Below are 25,231 nucleotides of genomic sequence, written 5' to 3'. Positions count from 1 at the left end.
TGCATCGTTTTGTGCAAAAATTTAAGTGTGCAAAACGTAACGGATACACACACGCGTCCGGATTCACACACGCACCGTTCTCATCCTTTCTCTCTTCCTCTCCCACGCACAAGCCTATAAATGGGGTGCCTCTCTTCCTCTCCCACCCACAAGGCAGATCCGATCCTCTCCAACTTCAAACACCCAAGCGACCGAGCCCTCCCCAAGCGAGACCAAGTGAAGATGCAGTTCGACGGGCCGACCTTCAACCGTCCGCCTGTCGTGCCGGAGCTGCGCTACCCACCGGGCGTGCTCGTGGAGAGGGAGCTCCGTGTGTGGGCTATTTCAAGGTGGAGGGGTTCCGTCGAACTCACCCGCGCCTTCCTCAGAGCCGGCTATGCCCACCTCCCACGGGGCTCGCCGAGGATGTTCACCCTCAACGAGGTTCGTGACCGCGGCGGCATCCTCCTACTGCTCACGGTCACCTTCACCAACCTGTTTGACACGCGCAAGCTCCTCGGCCAAGTCTTTTGGTGCGGCTGCGAGGCCATCTTCTTCACCGTCTACAACATCTACACCAACTACGAACGCATCTTCCCCGCTCCAGGCCAGATGCACTCCCTTCCCTACGACGAGGAGGAGGAGGTGTGAAGATGAATACGGTGTTCAAGGGGCGCGCGCGGCCAAGGATGGAAGAAGAAGGTCAAGATGAAGATGTTCAAGCTCGGAGTCAAGCTCGTCATGTTTCGTTTTTTATTTTGTTGCTTTTCTATGTCGTGTCGTGTCGTGTCATGTTTTGTCATGTGTCTGTGAACTGTGAACTTATCTAAGTTATTGCAATGGTACGGTGTGTTCCATCTTATCTAAGTTATTAGGGTTTATTCCCTTTATTATGTGTGTTAAAAAATGTCCGTGCCCAAACATATCATTTCTTCCCTAAACAAGTCATGAACTTCGAGAACTTGTGGTTTTCATTAATGAAAATCGGAGGGGTTGAGAAGCCCTCTGTTTCATTCAAACAAAAAGTCATGAACTAACATGCAAATTTATTCACTTTAAATCCTAAACCAAGTGCCACTCTATCCCTAGACCAAGTGCCACTCTGACCAAAATCATGTGGTAGTGCAACATACATTTTCAACCTTCCAACCCTCCAAAATTTAAGTGCAAAACAATGGAAAAACACTCTCACGCGTGTCCAAACATTCACGGTCTCACTATTTTTTTTAAAAAAATTCAAAATCTCACTATGTATACCTTCCTTCCCTATCCATGTCAAAGTCTTGCCATCTGTCCTAGCGGTTACCAGTGCAGCCCTAAACACCACAAACCCACGCGGTCCTGGGTTCGAGTCCCCAGCCGCACCAATTTTTTGTGCATTTTTCACCCTTCATTTTTTAGACAAATTATGTTTTTCTCAATGTAATGCCCTTAAAAATTGTTCATTTATTTTGGCACCTGGCGTAAACCTCTACCAGAGCTGAGGCACATTTTCCATGACATTTTGGTCTTTGATTTAAATCACGGTGTATTTGAATTGGATTAATTAACAACTCCAAAAAATTTCTAACCTTAACTGTTTGGCTCCGGAATAATTCAATTAGCTTCCACAAAAAGTTCTAGCATTATGATTTACTGCCTAAATTAAATCAGAATAGAAAACAGAAAAATACGCAAGAGAACCCCCGAATGGGCCTAATTGGATGTAGTTGGCCCATTAGTCTAGCCTGCACTTGGCTCTACGCTCTGAATTTGGCCCAAGAGCAACCTTTTTTGGACAGAAAGGCAGAGGAGAGAGCTGCATTTCATTGATCAAAAGTTTCTGAATTCCTAATTTCTTCTCTTTTTTCCAACATATTTAAATGTTGGTCACTTCTTCTCTTTTTGTTTCAACATTTAAACAACCTTTAAACAACTTTAACCAACATTTAAACTAGGTGGATTTCTCAAACAATTTCAAGATTACAAATTCCTCCATAATTCATGCCTTTCCATACATTTTCAACATTACAACCAGTGCGATTACCATACCTACAAATGCCCAAAAGTATTTGCAAATGGGTATTGCTAGTGCTTGATCTTCAAGCTTCCTAACCTTCTTCTTCAACATCCTAAGCTCAACAGCTAGCTCTCTATCAGTGCGTGCTTCGCCCTCCATCCCTTCTTCCGGAGCTCGTGGTGCAGCCACTGCCGTTCGTGGCAGCATGCGCAACCATTCTTCATGCTCTTCTTGCAGTTCATTCATCAGAGTCTTGGCCAGAGCATCGACCCAAAGAAAGAAGCATGTCACCTGCATGAACACCAAATAGATCAACCCATTGCTCAAAGATCCCGACCACAAAAATGGTGCAATTGCCCCGATTCTTGTCCCATTCTCGCTGCACACGTAGAACAGACGATTCTGGTTCCTCGGTGTCTGAGAAACCCTCCGATCAACGCCCGCCCGGCACCGCGGACAGACGAAGATAGGCATGTCCACACGCGCCCGGCTCTGCATCTGCGAGGTGGCGCGGGAGCTTGAGGAAGACATGGAGCTCGGAGCCGAAGGGATCTCAACGCCGCCGCGCCCTCCACTGCTAGCTTCCCAGCGCCGCGCCCTCCACAGCTAGCTTCCCGCCGCCGTGCTCTCTCTCTCGCCGTGGTCACTACCGTGCTCTCTGTCGCCGTGGTCACCGCCGCTGTCGCCCGCTTATATAGCACACCGGCCAACTGCTCTCTGCTCAACGGCTCTCTGTTGGGTCCCACAAGCCACGCGTGCAACGGTCTGAATAAAATTGGCCGTTTCTGTCGCCTGGTCCCACCTGTAAGGGCCGAGTCAGAAGGTTAACCTGACGGAGACGGCAGAGTTCACGGAACGAGTCGGTGCGCACGGACTAGGGGCAAAACTGAGCACAATTCGCATCTGAGGGCAAAACTGAGCACATGGACACCACTGAGGGCAAAAGGATAATTAACCCTACGAAAAATGGTATGTTTTCGCTGCGGTCTGCTTACTCTGTGGAGTGGAACTATCAGTATGGGAGCAAACTAAAATTTTCCAATGGGATGGGACGGAGCACACCTACCCTATATGGTGTCAGATATGGAAGTTATCTTATCCGGCTGATGTCAAAAAAATTTATGGCGGACACTACATGGCACTCTCCCATGTCGGACAACACTCACTAATAGACACATGAAGGTCTTGCCCTCTTGCCCTACCTGCTCTCAGGGTGTAGAGATACGAAGGACTTGCTTTATCTATGTAGAAAAGCGAAGGAGGTTTGGAAAAGGTTAGGGTTGGATATGATTATTGAGAGAGCTCGTGAGATTGATCGTGCTGGAGAGGCAACATTGGAATACCTATTACTCCTTCCAGATCAAGCCTTGCGCATTATGGGGCATGAAAATGATAGAGAAATGATAGCTATCTCAGTTTGGTATATATGGTGGGAAAGACGGAAATTAGTGCACCAGGAATTAACTCAAAATGTGACTCAGATCTCAATGGGGATCATAGCTCTTACATATAATTTTGTAAATGCATCATCTTCAAAGGCGTCCATGAAAAAGGGGGGTTGGAAATGTCCTCCTAGGGGATTTGTGAAACTCAATGTTGACGCCTCTTTTGACCTTGACTTGCTGAAGGGTACGATGGGGGCAGTATTGAGAGACGACAAGGGTAGATTTATTGCAGGAGGGAATGGAAAGACAGACTACTGCGCGGATGTTATCATGGCGGAGGCCTTAGCTGTCAAATTTGGCCTAAATTTAGCACAAAGGGCGGGATGTAATCGCCTAATCATCAACTCTGACAATCTGGAGGTGATTGAGACCATGCAGGACGGAGGACAGTCGACGGGAGCGGCGGCGGCAATCTTCGATGACTGCTATCACTATGCTTGTGATTTTATTATGATTAAATTCGAACATTGTAATAGAGAGGCTAATAAAGTAGCACATCAATTTGCTAGATTAGCTAGATTTTTTTCGACTTCGGATTGGTTTAAGGAGCCTATTAGTGAAATTGTAACGTTTCTTACAAACGATGTATTGGTTATTGCTAATGAATAAAATTTCGTTTTAATTCAAAAAAACATTCACAAGCAAGGATGGCGACAATGGATATAAAGTACTAGGCATCCTTCTTCGCCTGCTACCGGTACACGATCATGATGGATATAAATATATGTCGCGATAAGATAATCGGTGGAAATAAATATGGATACAAAATGGCTAATAAGTGGCAACAGTTCTGACAAAATCATCTTCCTTCACAGCTACTGTGATCCGGTAGCATGGAAGAAGGAACCCATCTATATTTATATACATCATGATCGAACATCCTTGTCTAAATGCAACTGCCGGTTCCCTAGCTAGGAGCAGACACATTTTTGTGTGGAAGAATTAGCTTTGTTAGCTGGCACGTTTTGATTGTTAGCAAAGACTATATGCTACAGCTAACCGTCACGATAGATACCCATTACTAAATAACTAAAAAAGATCCTCGAAGAAAAACGGAAAAGAGTGGTTGGCTACTGATCAACTGCTAATTAAGGATGATTTGAACATTGGTCGACTGTAGAACTCTTCATATAGGAGGTACTAAAACATACAGTATCTTTCTAGTAGGTTAATGATTGCTTGGTCCATATCGAAAATCCACCACCAAATTCAATTATTTTATATTTTTTATTTTTTTTAATTTACTGTTCATCCAGGAGCATATGCTCCCGGGAGCCAAAACGCCCCTCCCTGGTCCATATGCAGTACATGATGCAAAAAGATGTGCACACGACCAACGAGCTTAAATTGAGGGGTCATGTCTATAAATGAAACCATTGACATGTAGTAGTGTGTATCCTCCCACAGTAGTGATAAACAATGTTGATTCCATTCCGTCTGGAGTTGCTCATCTCCACACTCGTGCTACTCGTTCCCATGTACTTGTACTTTAGGTCTCGTAGTAGATCAAAGAACCCAGCAGCTCTCCCCATAAACTGGCCAATAATACACATGTTCCCTTCCTTGCTGGTCAAGGTCCACAACTTGCTTGACTATTTCACCTTGGTTCTCGCCGGTAACGGCCACAACTTCAGGGCGCATGGCCCACCTGGGACCGGAATGAGGTTCTTCGTTACCTGCGACCCTGCAAACATCCGCCACATCTTCACGACAAACTACACCAACTTCCCCAAGGGCGCGGAGTTCGCTGCCATTTTCGACATCATGGGTGACAGCCTCTTCAACGTCGACGGCGCACGAGCTCTTCGTCCACGAGTGAAGATCCATACTGTACTCAGCAGCCCGCGGTTGGTTGCCAGTATGGAGGCTTGCTGCCGCGACAAGGTGGTGAACAACCTTCTCCCGTTGTTTTGCCACATGGCAAGCACCAACGCTCTATTTGACATGCAGGAACTAATGTCAAGGTTTATGTTTGACTTGGCCACTACGGCTCTATTTAGCGTGGACCCTGGCCTTCTTTCCACAGACATGCCGCCCATGGACATCCCAGTTGCCATGGATACGGTCATGGAAGTAGGCTTTTTTCGGCACATGATGCCAGCCTCTTGCTGGAAGGTGATGAGGTGGCTAAATATTGGCCCTGAGAGAAAGCTTGGTGCAGCGCACACAGTACTACGAGTGTTCATCGCAAAGATGATCGAACGGAGGAACATCGACAAAGTACATGTTAGTAATGATGAGGAACAAGAGGGTGTGGATATTCTGTCTTCCTACATCAACGACCCAGACTTCGCCGACTACGACTTTCTCTGTGCGGGGCTCATTGGCCTCATGCTCGCTCTGCGGGACACGGTTCGCACGACCCTGACATGGATCTTCTACAACCTCGCTCAGAACCCTGACATCGTGGCAACTATCCGTAATGAATTGTTACCAATTGCATTACAAAAAGCACCCACGGGTGCGGGTGCCATGGTGATCTTTGAGCCAGAGGAGATCAAGTCTCTGGTCTATCTACGAGCCACCTTGTATGAGACTCTCAGGCTCTACCCACCGGCGCCTTTGGAGCGCAAGACGGTGGCCACTAAGGATATCATGCCGAGTGGCCACAAGGTGCATGCAGGTGACACAGTCTTTGTTTCCATCTATTCCATGGGAAGAATGAGGGACGTGTGGGGTGAGAATTGTCTGGACTATAACCCACACAGATGGCTCTCAAAGGACGGCAACACGCTGAGGTACGTACCGTCTCACAAGTTCTTGTCCTTCAACTCAGGCCCGAGGATATGCCCTGGCAAGGACATTGCGGTTATGCAAATGAAGATCATCATCGCCACAGTGTTGTGGAACTTCGATGTGGAGGTATTAGAAGGGCAGAGCATCCGGCCCAAGTCGTCCTGTATACTGCAAATGGAAAATGGGCTCATTGTGAAGCTGAAGAAGCGACAAGCATAACACTAGTCTGTTTATCTATAATAAAAGTATCTACATATTCTGCATGACTCTTTCGAGGTTCAGGGCTTCAATATTGTACTTTATATATGTCTTGCTGTATGTATACTATCTGTATATTTACGTATATATGCACTATATCCCTCGGGGCTGAGACGCTTGTCTCAACTCGCACTATCTTAGCTAACAGAAAGAACCGTATGCTTGATTTGATACACACAAAACGTATTCTGCATGGAAACACTTTGCTCTTAGCAGCACACTACCGACTCTAGTTCCTATATATTGTTAGGCTCGCGGCAAGACATCGGTGATTCCAATCTTCTATCTATCTATCTATTATATACTTAAAACGATAGAAAAGTAACGGTAGAGATTCACCGCTCAAAAAGTTAAGAAATATGAACGGACTAGATTAAGGCAACTTGCCGTAGAAAAAAAAGGAAAGCTTGGCAACGCAGCATATGAGTTGGAATTATGCCTAAGTACAACTCCAACCGGACATCTATTGACATCAGCAAGTCATTATTTTGTACTACTTGAAAAAAGTGATGCCGTGCCGGTTTTGACTGGCCAGCCATACAACTTCGGTGTAGAATAGAGTTTTTTAGATCACCACTTCAGTGCAGAATACCGTACCGTAAAGGTGCAATGGTGCAAACAGAAAAGGAAAAAACTTTCCAAACAAAACTGACGAATCAGAGTTTTGTTTCACATGTCACGTACAATAATGTAACTGGAGTCAACCAGGTTCGCATGTGTACGTAGTGAAGGCAAAAGTGGTGCAATCAAGTTCGTAGTATATAAGCTTCCTACAAACTACAAACAATGACATCACTTTGTTGTCATTGGTTAATAATTCATTTGGCTGGCTCATTTGCTTCTTAGCAATATCATAACCACTGGATAAAATTAATTCGTATTACTTCTCAAATAAAAAAGTATACACATGTTTCATCATTCAAAGTAAATAAATATTTGATATTTACATCTCAAATTTCATAAATAGCTAAATTTAAAAATAATATTGAAATTAGCATTTGACTAGGACAAAGATGAGCTGAGATATATGTACTTCACAAAATTCATAAATAGCTAAATTTTGAAAAATTATTAAATTATTAAAATAGGAGAAAAGTAATGGCTCACAGTAAGCACATAAAAGGAAACAGCTCGGGTTTAAAGTTTGGAAGACACGTACAGATAAATCTATAAGCTGACACATACCATCTAAACACGTACATACAAGGGAACTCATAGTCCCAATCCATCACGTATGAAAAAATTACCAAGCATGTTAAACTAAAACATGTCCGACGTCCAGTCAAAGGGGCAAAACATAGCTGATCATACAGACATGAGCAAGAAGACTCAGACGCGGACGCACGTGGACGTGCTTCAAGTAGATAAGCAAATCACATAAGACAATTTGCTTGCAACTAGGCGCATCACGCATATAAATTTGTTTTCCTTTTTTTTTTACGAACAGCATGTGGATTTGTTAAACTTGACATATGTGAATGCATGCATATATACATTATGGTGGCCTTCGATTGGGCTTCAGCTACAGATTCCCAGATTCTAGACCTTTCAAAATCAGAATCCCAAACAAACACGTCAGATTTTTACGTAAGCAACCACCTCATCCGATATCTCAGGACTTGAGGCAAACCATATAACACAGCCAGTTAACTATTTCCATGGGAATTCAGCGGAAACCCCTGTACTTGACAAGCAAGTGAGGGATTCTTTATCTATTGTTTGATTAAATAAATATGTTAAATATACACCGATAAATACATATCATTAGCATTTTTTGTACATCTCCTACATGAAACCCAAGTAGCGAAATTTCAGAATAAATTTATTAAAAATATTATAGGTTAAACCTAAGAATACAACTATATTTATTTCAAAATATTGAAATTTGACGTTCTCCTACTCAGTGGAAAAATTATATAGAAAGCTATGTTTCTCAAAATGTATTAGAAGTATGCATTTATTTATAATTCGTATGAACACCATAAACAACTACTTTTTAATAATCTATAAAATACAAAAAATAACTAAGAATTGCATAAAAACTGATAAATTGATTTTACTCCATGTGAGTTCTCTAAATAGCAAAATTATTAAATAGTCATGTGTAGAAATGAATAGGAACGTGAATGTGGAATAATATATAAAATAAATTTCACAATATACTTTACATTTGATAACATTGAATATATAGTGACGAGATATCTAATAACAGAACATGCATCATGTTGGATGTATCAACATGCACATGTTGCTTAAATGTATAAACATGCATAGCGAGAAGGGAGCAAGAAAAGAGGTTGAGAAAATGGAGCAGAGAATCAAAAGAAAATTGTGGCGGGAAATGAGATGGATGGAGGAACATGATTCTGTTTTAGTCCTCTGAAAGAAAATCTTATGGGCTCTAAGGTACAAGAAAGACTAGAAGAAAAATATATAAGAATGAAGAAAATTGCACTTTCACCACGATCTACCTTTGTTACACACCAATGTTTCTTACCTTTGTTACACACCAATGTTTCTTACAAGCAACTTAATGTATCTTAATTTAGTAAATTCCATTTGTGCACCTGATTTTGATTGAAACTGATAGTGAAAATATTATGGTTACACAGTTCTCAATAATTTAAAATACCCACGTAACAACACTTTAATAATATAAATATGATAGAAAGTAAGACATAAATTTATGATATTTAGCTAATCTAGCCGCGCAAATGCGTGGGTAACCCAGCTAGTTATATTATTACAAAGACAGTAAAACTCAGCTAGCCATGGCTTTTCCACAGTATTTTAAGTTTGTCAGCCGTCCGCTCTCCCGTATGAACACACAAGATTGTCGGGTCGTTACAGTGCTGCGCGTCATGGCTGCCTCAACATATCAGGGCCGCTGCTCTGGGAGCTTGTACATAGCGCTCACTGCAAGCACTACAATCGGGTCGCCCGCAGGCGCACACGTCCATACTTCTCCCTCTCGCTGGTAGCCAAGTACGTACTTCCTCCGTACGGAAATACTTGTCACCAAAATAAATAAAAAGGAATGTATCTGGATGCATTTTAGTTCTAGATTCAACCTTTTTTATTCATTTTGATGACAAGTATTTTCGGACGGAGAGAGTATGTTTTGGGAGTTTTCTCCCTTTTTGGATGGGCCGGCCCCATTACCTTCGGCCGCTGACTTCTGTAACGTAGACAAATAGGTATGATTTTGGGGTGTTGTCCTTTTTTTCTACGGCACTAAAAAAACTTAAAAATGTATGCAAATTTGAAAAATGTTCAAAAACTCAGCTAGCTACGACTTCGCATAGTGTTTGAAGTTCATCGGCCGCTGGATCTCCCATGTGAACGCACAGGATTGTTGGCTGGTTACAAAGCTGCGCGTCACTGCCACCTCAACATATCTGGGCCGCTGCTCTGGGAGCTTCTATATAGAACTCGCTAGTAGCGTAGTGCGCATATGTCCAGACATCCCTCTCGCTGGTCGCGCGTGGGGTGAGCCGACCCCATTACCTCCCGTTGGTGACTTCTATAGCGTAGCTTCCTATCTATGATTTTGTTTTTTCTCTACCATACTAAAAACTGTAAAAATGTAAAAAATGTATGCAAATTAAAAAATGTTCATCAGTTTGAATATCTTTTCCAGATTTGACAAATGTTCATGTATTCAAAATATTATCGGGAATTCGAAAAATGTTAGTGATTTTCAAAACTTCAAGAAGTTTTAAAATATTGACAGATTAAAAAGTTTATGAATTCAAAAATGTTGGTAAATTCAGAAAAACTTCATGAAATCAGAAAATGTTCACAAAATTCAATAATATTTGAATTTATAAAAACATAAAAAATGTTCAACGTATTAAAAATTGTGAATTGTTTTTTCATGAATTTCAAGAAAAGTTAGTGAATTCAAAAGAGCTTCATGATTTCAAAATATAAACCCAACATACAAAAGAAGTTCACAAATTCAGAAACTATTCGTGACTTTAGAAAAAATTTGCGAATATGAAAAGTGTTTGTAAATTCAACATATGTTAATGAGTTTGAAAAACATTCCCTTATTTGAATAATATTCATAAATTTAAAAAGTTTGTGAAAAAAATTATGAATTAAAAACATGCAAATTTGAATGACATTGACTAATTTTAAAGAAATTTGTGAAATTCAAAAAATCCTGGATCTCGGTAATTTTTTGCGAAAAAATTAAAAAGGTTTGCGATTTTGAAAAATGAAAAATAAAAGGAATAAAAATAAAATGCAAAAGAAATGCTGATGAAACAAAATAATAGAAGAAACAGTGGGGAAAAAGGAATGACAATTGACAGAAAAAACAACTAGAAAAAAACCCGGCCCGTAAGCTTCCCAAAACCAATTGGGAAGCTCTCGAAAAATTCACCAATCCCGCTCGAGAAGAACGCTTCATAGCCCATAGTCTTTGATGGGCTGGCCCATGCCAATGATCACGTGGGGATCATAGTGATAGGCAATACGTATCAATTGTGTGATGCTCCTGTGACCGACCAAGGCGCCCTCTCATCGAACGGGGTGACAAAATACCCGCTTGCACTTTTTTCACAGAGGTTTGCAGGATCTGGCTGGCCCTACACACTCATAACTTGTTTGATGATTCTCAAAAATTCATACCCTGTTTGATGTAAAGCGAGATTTCTGGAGGCCGGCGGTGCCGGAATCACGGTATCGGGGAAGCTTTACTGTTCCCCTTCCTTCTGTTATTTCATTGATGGCTAGTTGTCGGCGTTGGTCGAATCAGTCCCCACTCTACCTCATTTTTCTATTGGGATGTCAAAACGCCATATCTTTTGGCCACTCCCCTTCCCCTCTTCCATCCACGAGTGATCGTCATACTGGCAGTGGTTCTGCTCTCCCCTTCCATGATGGTATGTATGTGACATCATCTGCTCTTCACTCTCGCGGCTACTCGATGGTCGAGGAACAATGACGTTGCGCAGTGCTGGCTTCTTTGAGATGTGAGTGTAAAAGTAGTTGATTTGATTGATTCATGGTGTTTTGGTTTTATTTTCATTGCGCCTACATATCCTGTACAACTGGACCCTGTTTCCACAAGGACACATCACCAAGGTTAAGTACCACAGTGGCAAGATATTCATCACCTAGCATCATTGTCGCTTCCTCGGGCCCCCATGGACATGCTTGTGCCAAGAAACGGCAATTCAAGGAGGTTCCCAACAGGCCAACACAACAACACTGGACGCTTGATATTCCCCCACCCCCCTCCGCATATATGTGATGATTGGTTGGTCTTCTTTCCCGTCAGTGTTTCCTTAGGATGCCGCAGTGGGATTTTGTACTACCCGGATTATTCCGAGATAACGGAGTAATACCCTGTAAGGGCATCTCCAACGATGAGCCGCAAATTTGCTCTTGCATATGTCCGCGTACAGGTGGACCAATGCGAGGACACGGGTGCGAGAGCCGGGGATCCAAAGCTAACTGCATATGCCCGGTTACATTTCAAATGAAATTCAATTTTATTGGATTATCCGAGGTTATCAATATGATTAATTAATAATCAATCGACAAACCGAGATATCCAATAAGCTCACTAATTAGAATCACCGCATATAAATTGTTGTGTATTGGTGAAAACTATAACTTTAAATGCTTGGTCACTCTCTAGTTTTATGCAGTTGGAGAAAAAAATGTTTTCATATTGTTTGCATAGTAGAAATAAAATCATGACTCATTGCACATATGACTCGATATTTTTTGCCAGTTTCCAGTGCGAGTCCGCTCCATTTTTGCTCTGACTCCACGATCAAATCTACATCCTGCCATTATGTGCTCCGTTCTGAATCTGACAAAAAAATACGGTACGCATATAGGGAAATCATTATCCGGTGTGCTCCGTTCTGAATCCGCGACAACTTACCCAAGGGAGCAGAGTTCACCGCCAGCTTTGATATCATGGCTGGCAGCCTCTTCACCATTGATGGTTCACCGTCTCTTCGACCACACACAAAAATCTAGAGGGTGCTTATCAACCCATGGTTAGTTTCTAGAATGGCAACTTGCTATCGTGACAAGGTGGAGAACGGCCTTCTCCCATTCTTTGCCCGCCTGGCAAGCATCGGCGACGGGCCTCGCTCCGCTCTGCTTTGGCCCAAGCCAATCGATGACGGGCCTCGTTCCGTTCGCTCATCAAAAGATTGTATTTCTTTTTATACTTGAATTTGGAGCATGACATAATAGAAGAATCAAAACTTCTATATCTATCCATCGTTAACAAAGAACCTTGTCTAAATTACATTTTGTAAGCTCCACGGAAAGGAAGAGCTATAGTTACTGTCAATTTAATGTGTTGGGTCACATTCTCTATGTGTGTCTCATATGTGTGGGTGCTTCTTGTTTTTGTATCATCATTGTCGTGTTGCAGTGTTTTGTTATATGTCATGTTGTAGACTAGAGAAGGGGGGAAACTATTGCTACAGTGGCGCATGCACAAGTGTGGGACAGTTTGGCCTTTCTGGTGGCATTGCGGTTGCGCTCGATGGTGTCTACGCATGGCTGGGTCGGTGAAGGGAGATGTTCTTTCGGGTGTGTGTACCATACTACACCCACTAGAAACCAATGCCTAAAGTTAACATATAAAAATAGGAAAATTGGAGGATCTATGTGACTGCTAGTTCTATATAAAAAAGTTACATACTTGTAGTATATTACTAGATTATTTCAATTTGTTGTTCAGGTTTTATGCCAACCCAAATCGATTGGCTTTCATATGTACCCTAGTACATAATTATTCCCACTCCCTCTGTTCTTAAATATGAGTCTGTTTAGAAATTTCAATATGGACTAAATACAAATGTATATAGACGTATTTTAGAGTGTAGACTCATTCATGTTGCTTTGTATTTAGTTCATTTTATTACAATTTCAAAAAACACTTATATTTAGGAATGATGGGCGTACCTTCATATTCATTGGATCGACATTCGTGGGTAGAGGGTCACAATGCACATAAGATACTCCTTCCAGTCCTTTTTACTCTACGTATTAGATATATGTCAAGTCAAACATTGCAAAGTTTGACCAAATTTATAATGAAAAGTATCAACATCAAGAATACCAGAAAAAAGTATTTACTATGAAACTACATTTCAGAATGAACCTAAAGTATTGATTTGGCTTCGTGAATGTTGATACTTTTTTCTGGAAGTTCGATCAAAGTAAAGATATTTTGACTTCGGACAAAACTTATATGTGGACTAAAAAGGACCGGAGGGAGTACTTGTCATTTCATTCTTTGCTTGCTACCAGGCTATGATCACGACGGATATAAATATATATATATATATCACTATAGTAATAATAATATCGACAACGACATAAATAAATATGGACCACACGGGATGCGTCCTAATAACTTCAACAAAATCATCTTCAATCACTACGAATGTGACCGGTCCTGATAGCTTGTGGGAAGCAAACCATCAACGTTTATACCCATTGTGATCCAAGATCCATGCCTAAATTCAAATTTTAACTTCCATGAAAAAGATACCATATTTTGACTAGTAGCTTTAAATATTCATTAACTGGCACATTTTGAATTTTTCATAGTTTCAGAAAGAATAGATACGGCTAAGTATATGTCTCAGGATCGACATCTGCACCCAAATAATTAAAAATACTATTGCATTTCCTAGTCGGATAGTGATTGGCTACTGACCAACTGCTAATTAAGTACGATTTGGAGACTTTTCTCGAGCATATAACTACCTTTGTTGGAGCTACAAATATAATCTTCTAGTTGCTAGCTAATTATTGGTTAGTCAACACGCACTTCAAAATGCGAAAGAACATGCACATCAATGGACTTAGATAGAGGGAACTTGTCTCTAAATGAAGCCATGGGCATCTCGATTGCAGGATGCATAAATCGAAGTAGTACGGCAGTAGCATATCCCCCACTACCCTCGTGATAATAATGTCAAGTAGTTTCTCGCAAGAGCTGCTCATTTGCACTCTCTTGCTACGTGTCCCAATGTACATCTACTTCAGGTATAGTAGTAGATCAAAGAACCCAACAACGCTTCCCATAAATTGTCCAATATTGCACATGTTACCTTCCTTCCTGGCCAACACCCACAACTTGAATGACTATCTCACCATACTCCTTGCCGATTCGGGCCACAACTTCAGGGTACATGGCCCCGTTGGGAGCGGGATGTGGTTACTCATCAGCTGCGACCCCGCGAATATCCGACAAATCTTCACCACAAATTATACAGCCTTCCCCAAGGGAGCAGAGTTCGCCACCATCTTTGATATCATGGCTCGCAGCCTCTTCACCACTCATGGTGCACTGTCTTTACGACCATGCGCAAAAATCTAGAGCATGCTTATAAGCCTGCGGTTGGTTTCTATATTAGCGACCTGTTACTGTGACAAGTTGGAGAACAGCCTTCTCCCATTCTTTGCCCGCCTAGCAAGCATCGGCGACGGGACTCGCTCTGCTCTACTTTGACCCAAGCCTATCGGTGATGGGCCTCGTTCTGCTCGCTCATCAGAAGTTTGCCTTTCTCTTTATACTTGAATTTGGAGCGTGACATAATAGAAGAATAAAAAATTCTATATCTATCCATCATCAACGAAGAACCTTGTCTAAATTACATTTTGTAAGCTCCACGGAAAGGAAGAGCTACAGTTACTGTCTATTTAACACGTTGGCTCACATTCTCTATGTGTGTCTCATATGTGTGGGCTCTTCTCGTTTTTGTAACACCATTGCCATGTTGCGGAGTTTTATTATATGTGGTGTTGTAGACTAGAGAAGGGGAACTATTGCTACAGAGGCACATGCATGAGTGTGGGATAGTTAGGCCTTTCTAGTGGCATTGCGGTTGCGCTCGATGGTGTCTACGCATGGCTGGGTCGGTGAAGGGAGATGTTCTTTCGGGTGTGCGTACCATACTGCTCCCACTAGAAACCAATGCCTAAAGTTAACATATAAAAATAGAAAAATTGGAGGATCTATGTGACTGCTAGTTCTATAAAAAAAGTTATATACTTGTACAATATTACTAGATTATTTTGATTTTCTGTTCAGGTTTTATGCCCACCCAAATCGATTGGCCTTCATATTGACCCTAGTAGTTAATTATTCCCACTCCCTCATTTCTTAAATATAAGTCTGTTTAGAAATTTCAACATGGACTAAATACAGATGTATATAGACGTATTTTAGAGTGTAGATTCATTCATTTTTCTTTGTATTTAGTTCATTTTATTATAATTTCAAAAAATCCTTATATTTAGGAACAATGGGCGTACATTGGTATTCATTGGACCGACATCGTGGGTAGAGGGTCACAATGGACATTAGATAATCCTTTTACTCCTTTTTACTCTATATATTAGATTTATGTGAAGTCAAACATTGCAAAGTTTGACCATATTTATTTTAGAAAGTATCAACATCAAGAATACCAAATATACATACTTTGAAACTATATTTCATAATGAACATAAAGTATTGATTTGGCTTCGTGAATGTTTATACTTTCTTCTGGAAGTTCGGTCAAAGCAAAGATACATTGACTTCAGACAAAACTTATATGTAGACCAAAAAGAACCGAAGGGAGTACTTGTCATTTCTTTCTTTGCTTGCTACCAGCCTATGATCATGATGGATATAAATATGTATCACTATAGTGATAATAGTATCGATAACGACGTAAATAAATATGGATCGCACTGGATGGGTCTTAATAGCTTCAACAAAACCAGCTTCCATCACTACTAATGTAGCTAGTCCCGATAGCTTGTGGGAAGCAAACCATTTACGTTTATATCCAGCATGATCAAAGATCCTTGCCTAAATTCAACTTTTAACTTCCATGAAAAAGATACCATAGTTTGACTAGTAGCTTTAAAGGTTCATTAACTGGCACATTTCTAATTTTCATAGTTTCAGAAAGAATAGATACGGCTAAGTATATATCTCAAGATGGACATCCACCACCAAATAAGTGAAAAAGATTATTGTATTTCCTAATCGGATAGTGATTGGCTACTGACCAAGTGCTAATTAAGTATGATTTAGAGACTTTTCTCAAGCATATAACTACCTTTGTTAGAGCTACAAATATAACATTCTAGTTGCTAGCTAATTATTGTTTAGTCAACACGCACTTCATAATGCGAAAGAACGTTCACATCAATGGACTTAAATCGAGGGAACTTCTCTATAAATGAAGCCATCGCCATCTTCGATCGCAGGATGCATAAATCAAATTAGTACGACAGTAGCATATCCCCCGCTACCCTCGTGATAATATTGTCAATTAGTTTCTCGCAAGAGCTGCTCATCTCCACTCTCCTGCTACGTGTCCTTATGTACATCTACTTTGGTATAGTAGTAGATCAAAGAACCAAACAACGCTCCCCACAGACTGGCCAATATTGCACATGCTACCTTCCTTCCTGGCCAACGCCCATAACTTGCGTGACTATCTCATCATACTCCTTGCCGATTTAGGCCACAACTCCAGGGTACATGTCTAGGTCAGTAGAGGGATGCGGTTACTCATCACCTGTGTCCCAACGAATGTCCAACACCTCTTCACCACAAACTATACCAACTTCCCCAAGGGAGCAGAGTATGCCGCTATCTTTGATATCATGGCTGGCAGCCTCTTCACCATTGATTGTGCACTTTCTCTACATCCACGCGCAAAAATCAAGAGCGTGCTTATCAGCCCGTGGTTGGTTTCTATAATGGCAACTTGTTACTATGACAAGTTGGAGAACAGCCTTCTCCCATTCTTTGCCGACCTGGCAAGCAGCAGCGACGGGCCTCGCTTCGCTCTGCTTTGGCCCAAGCCTACCGGTGATGGGCCTCGTTTTGCTCTCTCTTTAGAAGTTTGTCTTTCTCTTTATACTTGAATTTGGAGCATGACATAACAGAAGAATCAAAACTTCTATATCTATCCATCGTCAACGAAGAACCTTGTCTAAATTACATTTTGTATACTCCATGGAAAGGAAGAGACGCAGTTACTATCTATTTAACGTGTTGGGTCACATTCTCTATGTGTGTCTCATATGTGTGGACTCTTCTCGTTTTTGTAACACCATTGCCGTGTTGCAGAGTTTTATTATATGTAGTGTTGTAGACTAGAGAATGGGGGAAACTAATGCTACAGAGGCGCATGCACGAGTGTTAGATAGTTTGGCCTTTCTGGTGGCATTGCGGTTGCGCTCGATGGTGTCTACGCATGGCTGGGTCGGTGATGGGAGATGTTTTTTCGGTGTCCGCACCACACTGCTCCCACTAGAAACCAATGCCTAAAGTTTACATATAAAAATAAAAAAATTGGCGGATCTATGTGACTGCTAGTTCCATAAAAAAGTTATATATTTGTAGTATATTACTAGATTATTTTGAATTGTTGTTCAGGTTTTATGCCCACCCAAATCGATTGGCTTTCATATGGACCCTAGTAGTTAATTATTCCTATTCCCTCCGTTCTTAAATATTATTCTTTTTAGATACTTCCATATGAACTAAATACAGATGTATATAGACGTATTTTAGAATGTAGATTCATTCATTTTGTTTTGTATTTAGTTCACTAGTCGTTAACCCGTGCATCTGCACGGGCTAGCAACTTTAATGTTAGATACAAGAAAGTTGTTACAAATTAGCAATGCCAGGCAATAATATGAATATCTGGATATGGGTTATTGTTGCCACTGATGCATGTTTGTCTTTGTTGGATTCCCAATAAATTTTATGATGTTAAAAAATGGTTTTTTTCTATTACAGGTACTGTTTTTTTAAGGACGCTATCTTTTCTGTTTGAGGAACGGATGGGTTTTTTTACAACGTTGGAATTGTCACAAGCCAATGTTTGGATGGGGACATTGATGTTTGGCAAGATTTCTTTTTATCAGATATAAATTTTCAATTCAGTGGTCTACTTAGTTTTGATGACTTGAACGATCCGGCCATATACAGGAGCCGTGGTTGCCTAAAAAATGTACGGGAGCCAATGTACATGCTTTCTCTTTTTTGGGAGAGATGCTTTTTTTTCTAATTGGCAAGAAGGCTTTCACTACTAGCTGTTTGTAACCGAAGGGGCCTTTTTTGAGATGGAGACTATCTCCTTTCTTTTTTCTTTTCTTTTTTTGAAACTAGACTATCTCCTTTCTAAAGGAACGGGCGGATACCTTTTGTATTTCGTTTCAAAAATTGGACGTGTCAGATTTTTTCTTTTTTTTGGAATGGACCACGGAAGCCAAGGTTACCTAAAAATGCACATGAGCTGAGGAGATGTTTTCTCTTTTTTTTACGGAGCGATGCAACTCCTTTTTTAATTGCAGAAGAGTTTCACGAATCATGCATGTCAAAAAAGATGTCTCATGGATCTTATAGAGTTCTTTTTACATCTAAGATCATATATACTCCCTCCGTTTCTTTATCTAAGATGTATTATTTTGAACATGGTGACCAAGGCGCACAATTATAGAGGTCTTTGGATGGGGACATTTATGTTTGGCAAGATTTCTTTTTATCGGATATAAATTTTCAATTCAGTGGTCTACTTAGTTTTGATGACTTGAACGATCCGGCCATATACAAAAGCCGTGGTTGCCTAAAAAATGTACGGGAGCCAATTATAGGGGTCTTATGACAAAAGTACCCTTGGCAAATTTGTTGGTTAGTGGCAGGTAAATCCTTGAGTCCAAGAAAGTAAGAGATACATGCAATCCAGAGAGAGATAGTTTTCTTCTTTTGATACAAGGACATACAAAGGAAATCAGGATAGAGATACTTTCCTCTTTCTAGAGGGATAAAAAGGGAATTACGAGGAATTAGAGCAAATGCACCTTACATTGTGAAATTTAATGAAAAAACTAATACACCTAATATAAAGGAATTGAGGGAGTATAGAGTAATTATGGAAGGACTTTATCATTTGCTTTAAAGTAATATATGGATTTTTTTTCGAAACATTGGCCGTGTCATATGTCTTTTTGGACGGCCGGAACCATCTGTGTTATGCAAGTTTTCTTCTTATCTCAGACTTAATTTTACAATCCAACGGTTTAATTGATTATGATGGTGTGGCTTAATTAAAACGCTTGAAAGGTGCCTCTAATTAGTAAATATATAAGATTCTATTAGAATCTCTAAAAAGGCTTATATTTAGAAACAATGGGCGTACCTTGGTATTCAATGCAGGTTGGATCGACATTTGTGGGTAGAGGGTCACAATGGATATAAGATACTCTCTCCAGTTCTTTTTACTTTACGTATTAGATTTATGTCAAGTCAAACGTTGCAAAAAGTTTAACCAAATTTATATTAAAAAGTATCAACATCAACGATACCAAATATATATGTACTATGAAACTACATTTCATAATCTATATCTATATCTATTAATAAAAGGATTAACACTTCATGAATTTCAAGATGATATGCCGGCTCAGTCTTTCGGATGTGCTCATAGGGGAAGGATGTGCATGTGTGTGTTCATAGAAGTGAGTGTATGCGCGTGTATATGAGCGCTTGCGTCTGTGTTGTGTTCAAAAATAAATAAAAGGACTAAAGCTTCTTCCTCCCTAATTTTCGTTCGTCATTAGTTTCACCCGTCAATGCTCGTTTCGTCCGTCGTCGGTGAGTATAATTCGTCCGAGCCGGGTGAACTGAGCCCGCCCGTTCGCTCTGGCCCACCTATCATGTTTGAAGCAAAAAATACATGCCGATGAGAGGATTCAATCCCCAAACCTAACGTCCAACAGATAATGGCACAGCCAACCGAACTAGTTGTGTTATTTGAAGAAACAAATGTAGATTTAGCTGTTAAATAGTCCCACCTTGCTCCCTCAAATCCAATCTACCCAATATGCATACATCTTTAATCTCCTTGGTATATCAAGAAGCCATCTAGCGAACATAGTGAAGTGTCGGTCTCATGTTTCCTAAAGATCAAGATGGAAAGAAGGGATTTCCGTGATTGACAAAAAATAGGAAGGTGGGAACCTGTCCGGTAATAAGAAGGAAAGGAGGGCTTTCGGGGATTGAAAGCGAAAAAATAGGAAAGTAGGAAGTTGTCGCGTAATAAGAAGGAAAAGAGGGATTTGGGGGAAAACTGGGAAACCAGCCATCCCGTAATAAGAAGAAAGTGTCCTAACAAGGAAGAAGGAGAGAACAAAGAAGGAAAGGAGGGATTCCGGGAATTGAAAATAAAGAAAAAAGGAGGGATTTCTGGGATTGATGGAGAAAAATAGCAAAGTGAGAAGTCGTCCGGTAATAAAAAGGAAAGTGTCCTATTAGCCTCGTGACTTTTTGTCATTTGTTTTGTCCCATAATGAGTTGTTGATCTCTAAAAAGATTGTGGGAACAAAAGTATACCAGTTAGAAATCATTCAAAAGTGCCCCCCCTCAAAAACATTTCATCCTCTGCCACTAGCTATAGTCCCACGAACGCGTAGTTTTACCCCTCCCATAAATGGAGAGAAAATTATGTTAGAATTGTTTAACACTTGCAAGAAAAACTATGTCTAAATAATAATTAACTTTTTTACTTATTGTTCATGTACAATATATTTAAAAAATATATGATGAAAAAGATAGTACATGTTAAAAATATTTGCTTGATTGTTGGACACGAATAGTGCTATATACACAGTCCCTAAACCTAGCCAACATTGGTTCATGAAAATCAGTGTTACCTCCGTAGTGAAGCACAAACATTGTACTAGAATAAACTTTACTATTTACAGTATAATGCGATATGTTTTGGGCATCACTAAGCAACTCCAACAAAGGCATGAAGGGATACTGACAACCAGGTAGATATTAAATTCCACACACCTTTAGTACACTTCTGAAATATGTTCATATTTTTTCCGCAATACATATTTTCATGGCAGCATGGAGGATTTCAAAGAGTTTGTTCATGTCATCATGCCTAGCGGTGGATCATGGAATGAGGAATGGGGGTGGGGGGTCTTGAGCAATTGGGTTAGAGAAGTGTGGTTTTTTTCACCCGTTGCAACGCATGGGCATTTGTGCTAGTGAACCTAAAGTATTGATTTGGCTTCATGAATGTTGATACTTTTTTCTAGAAGTTCGGTCAAAGTAAAGATATTTTGACTTCGGACAAAACTTATATGCAGATAAAAAAGGACCGGTGAGAGTGCTTGTAGTTTCATTATTTCCTTCCTAGTAGCCTATGATCATGATGGATATAAATATATATCACTATAGTGATAATAATATCGACAACGGCGTAAATTAGTATAGACCAAAGTGGATGGGCCATAATAACTTCAACAAAACCAGTTTCCATCACTACTAATTTGACCGGTACCGGTAGCTCGTGGGAAGAAAACCCTCTACGTTTACATCCATCGTGTTCAAAGATCCTTGCCTAAATTCAACTTCCAAGTTCCATGAAAAAGATACCATAGTTTGACTAGTAGCTTTAAAGATTCATTAGCTATTATGTTTTTAATTTTTTTAGTTTTAGAAAGAATAGGTACAGCTAACTATCTCAAGATAGACATCCACCACCGAATAAGCAAAAAGACTATTATATTTCCTAATTGGTGACTGATTGGTTACTGACCAACTGCTAATTAAGTGCAATTTGGAGACTTTTCTCGAGCGTATAAATACCTCTGTTGGAGCTACAAATATATTCTTGTAGTGGCAAGCTAATTATTGGCTAGTCAACATGCACTTCACAATGAGAAACAATGTGCACCACAATGGACTTAGATCGAGGGAACTTGTCTATAAATGAAGACATCGCCATGTTCGATTGCAGGATGCATAAATCGAAGTAGTACGACAATAGAATATCCCCCCCCCTACCCTCATGATAATAATGTCGAGTAGTTTCTCGCAAGAGCTGCTCATCTCCACTCTCGTGCTACTTGTCCCTATGTACTTCTACTTTAGGTATAGTAGTAGATCAAAGAACCCAACAATGCTTCCCACAAACTGGCCAATATTGCACATGTTACCTTCCTTCCTGGCCAACTCCCACAACTTGCATGACTATCTCTCCATAGTGCTTGCCGAATCAGGCCACAACTTCAAGGCGCATGGCCTGGTTTGGAGCGGGATGCGGTTGCTCATCACCTGCGACCCCGCGAATGTATGACACATCTTCACCACAAACTACACCAACTTTCCCAAGGGAGCAGAGTTTGCCGCCATCTTTGACATCATGGCTGGTAGCCTCTTCACCATTGATGGTGCACCCTCTCTTCGGCCGCGCGCAAAACTCCAGAGCGTGCTTAGTAGCCCACGGTTGGTTGCTAGTATGGCAACTTGCTGCCATGACAAGGTGGAGAATGGCCTTCTACCATTATTTTCCCACCTGGCATCCACCGGCACTCCGTTCGAAATGCAAGAAGTGTTTTCCAGGTTTATGTTTGACTTGGCTGCCACACCTCTCTTTGGCGTGGACCCTGGCCTCCTGTCCTTCTCCTTAGACATGTCGATGCCACCCATGGATGCCGCGGGCGCGATGGACACGGTCATGGAGGTGGGATTTATCCGACACTTAATTCCAGCCTCTTGCTGGAAGGCAATGAGGCGCCTAAACATCGGCTCCGAGAGGAATCTTCGTACGGCGCACACGGTGCTAAGATTTGCTGCAGAGATGATCGAGGAGAGGAGTAAGATAACTCTCAATGGGAGAAGATGTGCATTGAGTAATGACGATGAACACGAGGATATTCTATCTTCCTACATAAATGACCCAAACTACACAGACAATGACTTGCTCCATGCGGTGCTCCTCAGCTTCATGCTTGCTGGGCGGGACACGATTGGTACCACTCTACCCTGGGTCTTCTACAACCTCGCCCAGAACCCTGGCATTGTATCAATTATCCACAGTCAACTCTCACCCATTGCATCGCGCAAAGTACCCGCGAGTACGGGTGCCATGATGATCTTTGAACCAGAGGATACAAAACCTCTGGTCTATCTCAGAGCTGCGTTGTACGAGACTCTTAGGTTGTACCCATCGGCACCTATTGAGCGCAAGACAGTGGCTGATGGTGATATCATGCCGAGTGGCCATGAGGTGAAGGTCGGGGACACCATCCTTATATCTCTCCACTCCATGGGGAGAATGGAAGACCTATGGGGTAAAGACTGCCTTAACTATAACCCGAATAGGTGGTTGTCAAAGGATGGCAACACCCTAAGGTACGTACCATCTCACAAGTTCTTGGCCTTCAACTCAGGCTCGAGGATCTGCCCTGGCAAGGAGATTGCGGTTATGCAGATGAAGACCGTCGTTGCGACTGTGTTGTGGAACTTTGATGTCGAGGTGGTGGAAGGGCAGATCATCCAGCCCAAGCCATCTTGTATACTACAGATGAAAAATGGATTTATAGTTAAACTGAGGAAGCGAGAATTGTAACATTACATAATCCTTGTGTTTAAACTTACTTAAGGGTCCTGCATGGTTCTTCCCAGGCCTGGAATCTCAGTATTGTATTTATATACATGGATTGCTATTTATATGATAAAATAATAAGGACATATGTTTAAATTTATATCTATTATTTGCATACATTTTCTGTTGAGTCGGGGACGAGGATGAGGATCGAAGGATAGCTTGCCTCGGAAGCATTTTCTATCTCTCTTGGACGGAGGAGTGGGCATAGTTGGCCTGGTTGTGGATGTACTTTGTATTTTGTCTTGTTGATGCACTCATGGTTTCTACTTAGAATCAATCGAGAGGCCATACCTAGATTATTAGCATTTTTGTTTGATTGAGCTGTATGTAATCAGACAGGTTTAGGTCGCTATTCAAGTTGATTGAATGAATGCGCACCAGCTCCATGAACATTCGTCCTCATTGAGCCCACCTATCTACTCCACTGGTACCACGTTTTAGACATTAGCAATGAGAGAGAGAGAGACACAGAGAGAGAGAGAGAGACGAAGCCATCTAATATATGGCAAGAACAAATGTTATACAGTTGGCTTTGATATATGGGACCCCTTTGATAGTTTGTTTATCACTTTTGGATACTAATTATTTTCTAAGAAAATGTCATTTATCGCATGTGGAATCAACATCTGTTTTGAAGGAGAGTCACGAAGGATATACATTTCTTTCTTCTGTTGCTATCGACCTACGACCACCATGGTCTTAAATATACACCACGATCAAAGTTTTAAATAGCGGCATAAGCGTTAGCAGATAAATGGGTGCTATAGTGCCGAGAGAGCGTGCTATATATTTAAAATTATGACCAATATACATAATAATATGGATCACCATGAAATAAATATGAATCGCAATAAATAATAAGTAATAATAACATCGACAACAAAATATCTTTCTTTGCTGCTTCTATGACCGGGTAACAAGCGAGAAATGAGCACTCTATATTTTAAGCATCACGGTCATAGATCCTTGTCTGAATACAACCGCAAGTTATCTCCAAATACACATATTTGTAATAATGGCATTAGTGTCCATTAGTAACTTGACACTCAATTAACCAAGAATTCGGTTATTTTGCTTTGGAGTCGAATGTTCTTTTTCACGTTTTCTATGCTCACCCGGCGGGCCATTTAGGTACGGGCCGGAATAAAACCTAACACTGATACTGTACTATATGAATTATCTGTTGTTGCAGTCAATAGCTATTTTTTTGTCTTCATTTCTGATTAACTCGATCTAACACTGATGATGTCGGTTGCTTGCGCGTGTGGCCATCCGGTGGCATGTGACATCGTGGTTGTGTCACATGTCGGTGGCCAGGTTGGCCGGTGATGCCCATGTCA

General features: G+C 41.0%; 1 protein-coding gene and 1 pseudogene across 1 annotated transcript; both read left to right on the top strand.

Annotated features, from left to right (window-relative positions):
• The first annotated feature begins 3,465 nt into the window (after window positions 1–3,465).
• Window positions 3,466–6,529, top strand: LOC119302916 (alkane hydroxylase MAH1-like). The gene is made up of 3 exons (XM_037579971.1): window positions 3,466–3,783; window positions 4,544–4,560; window positions 4,917–6,529. Exons 1-3 carry the CDS (start codon window positions 3,466–3,468, stop codon window positions 6,376–6,378), a joined length of 1,797 nt encoding a protein of 598 aa, XP_037435868.1. The 3' UTR covers window positions 6,379–6,529.
• A 14,811-nt stretch (window positions 6,530–21,340) lies between these two features.
• On the top strand, window positions 21,341–23,852 carry LOC119297921 (annotated as a pseudogene).
• Window positions 23,853–25,231: the final 1,379 nt, after the last annotated feature.

This window comes from Triticum dicoccoides, chromosome 5A (assembly GCF_002162155.2).
Source record: "Triticum dicoccoides isolate Atlit2015 ecotype Zavitan chromosome 5A, WEW_v2.0, whole genome shotgun sequence".
Classification (NCBI taxonomy): Eukaryota; Viridiplantae; Streptophyta; class Magnoliopsida; order Poales; family Poaceae; genus Triticum; species Triticum dicoccoides.
The sequence above is the reverse complement of the archived record's forward strand: the minus strand, read 5'-3'. Positions and strand labels throughout refer to the sequence as shown.

Excerpts from the sequence above, each read along its gene's own strand:
- LOC119302916 (XM_037579971.1), top strand. The coding sequence starts at position 3,466 with ATGGGGATCATAGCTCTTACATATAATTTTGTAAATGCATCATCTTCA.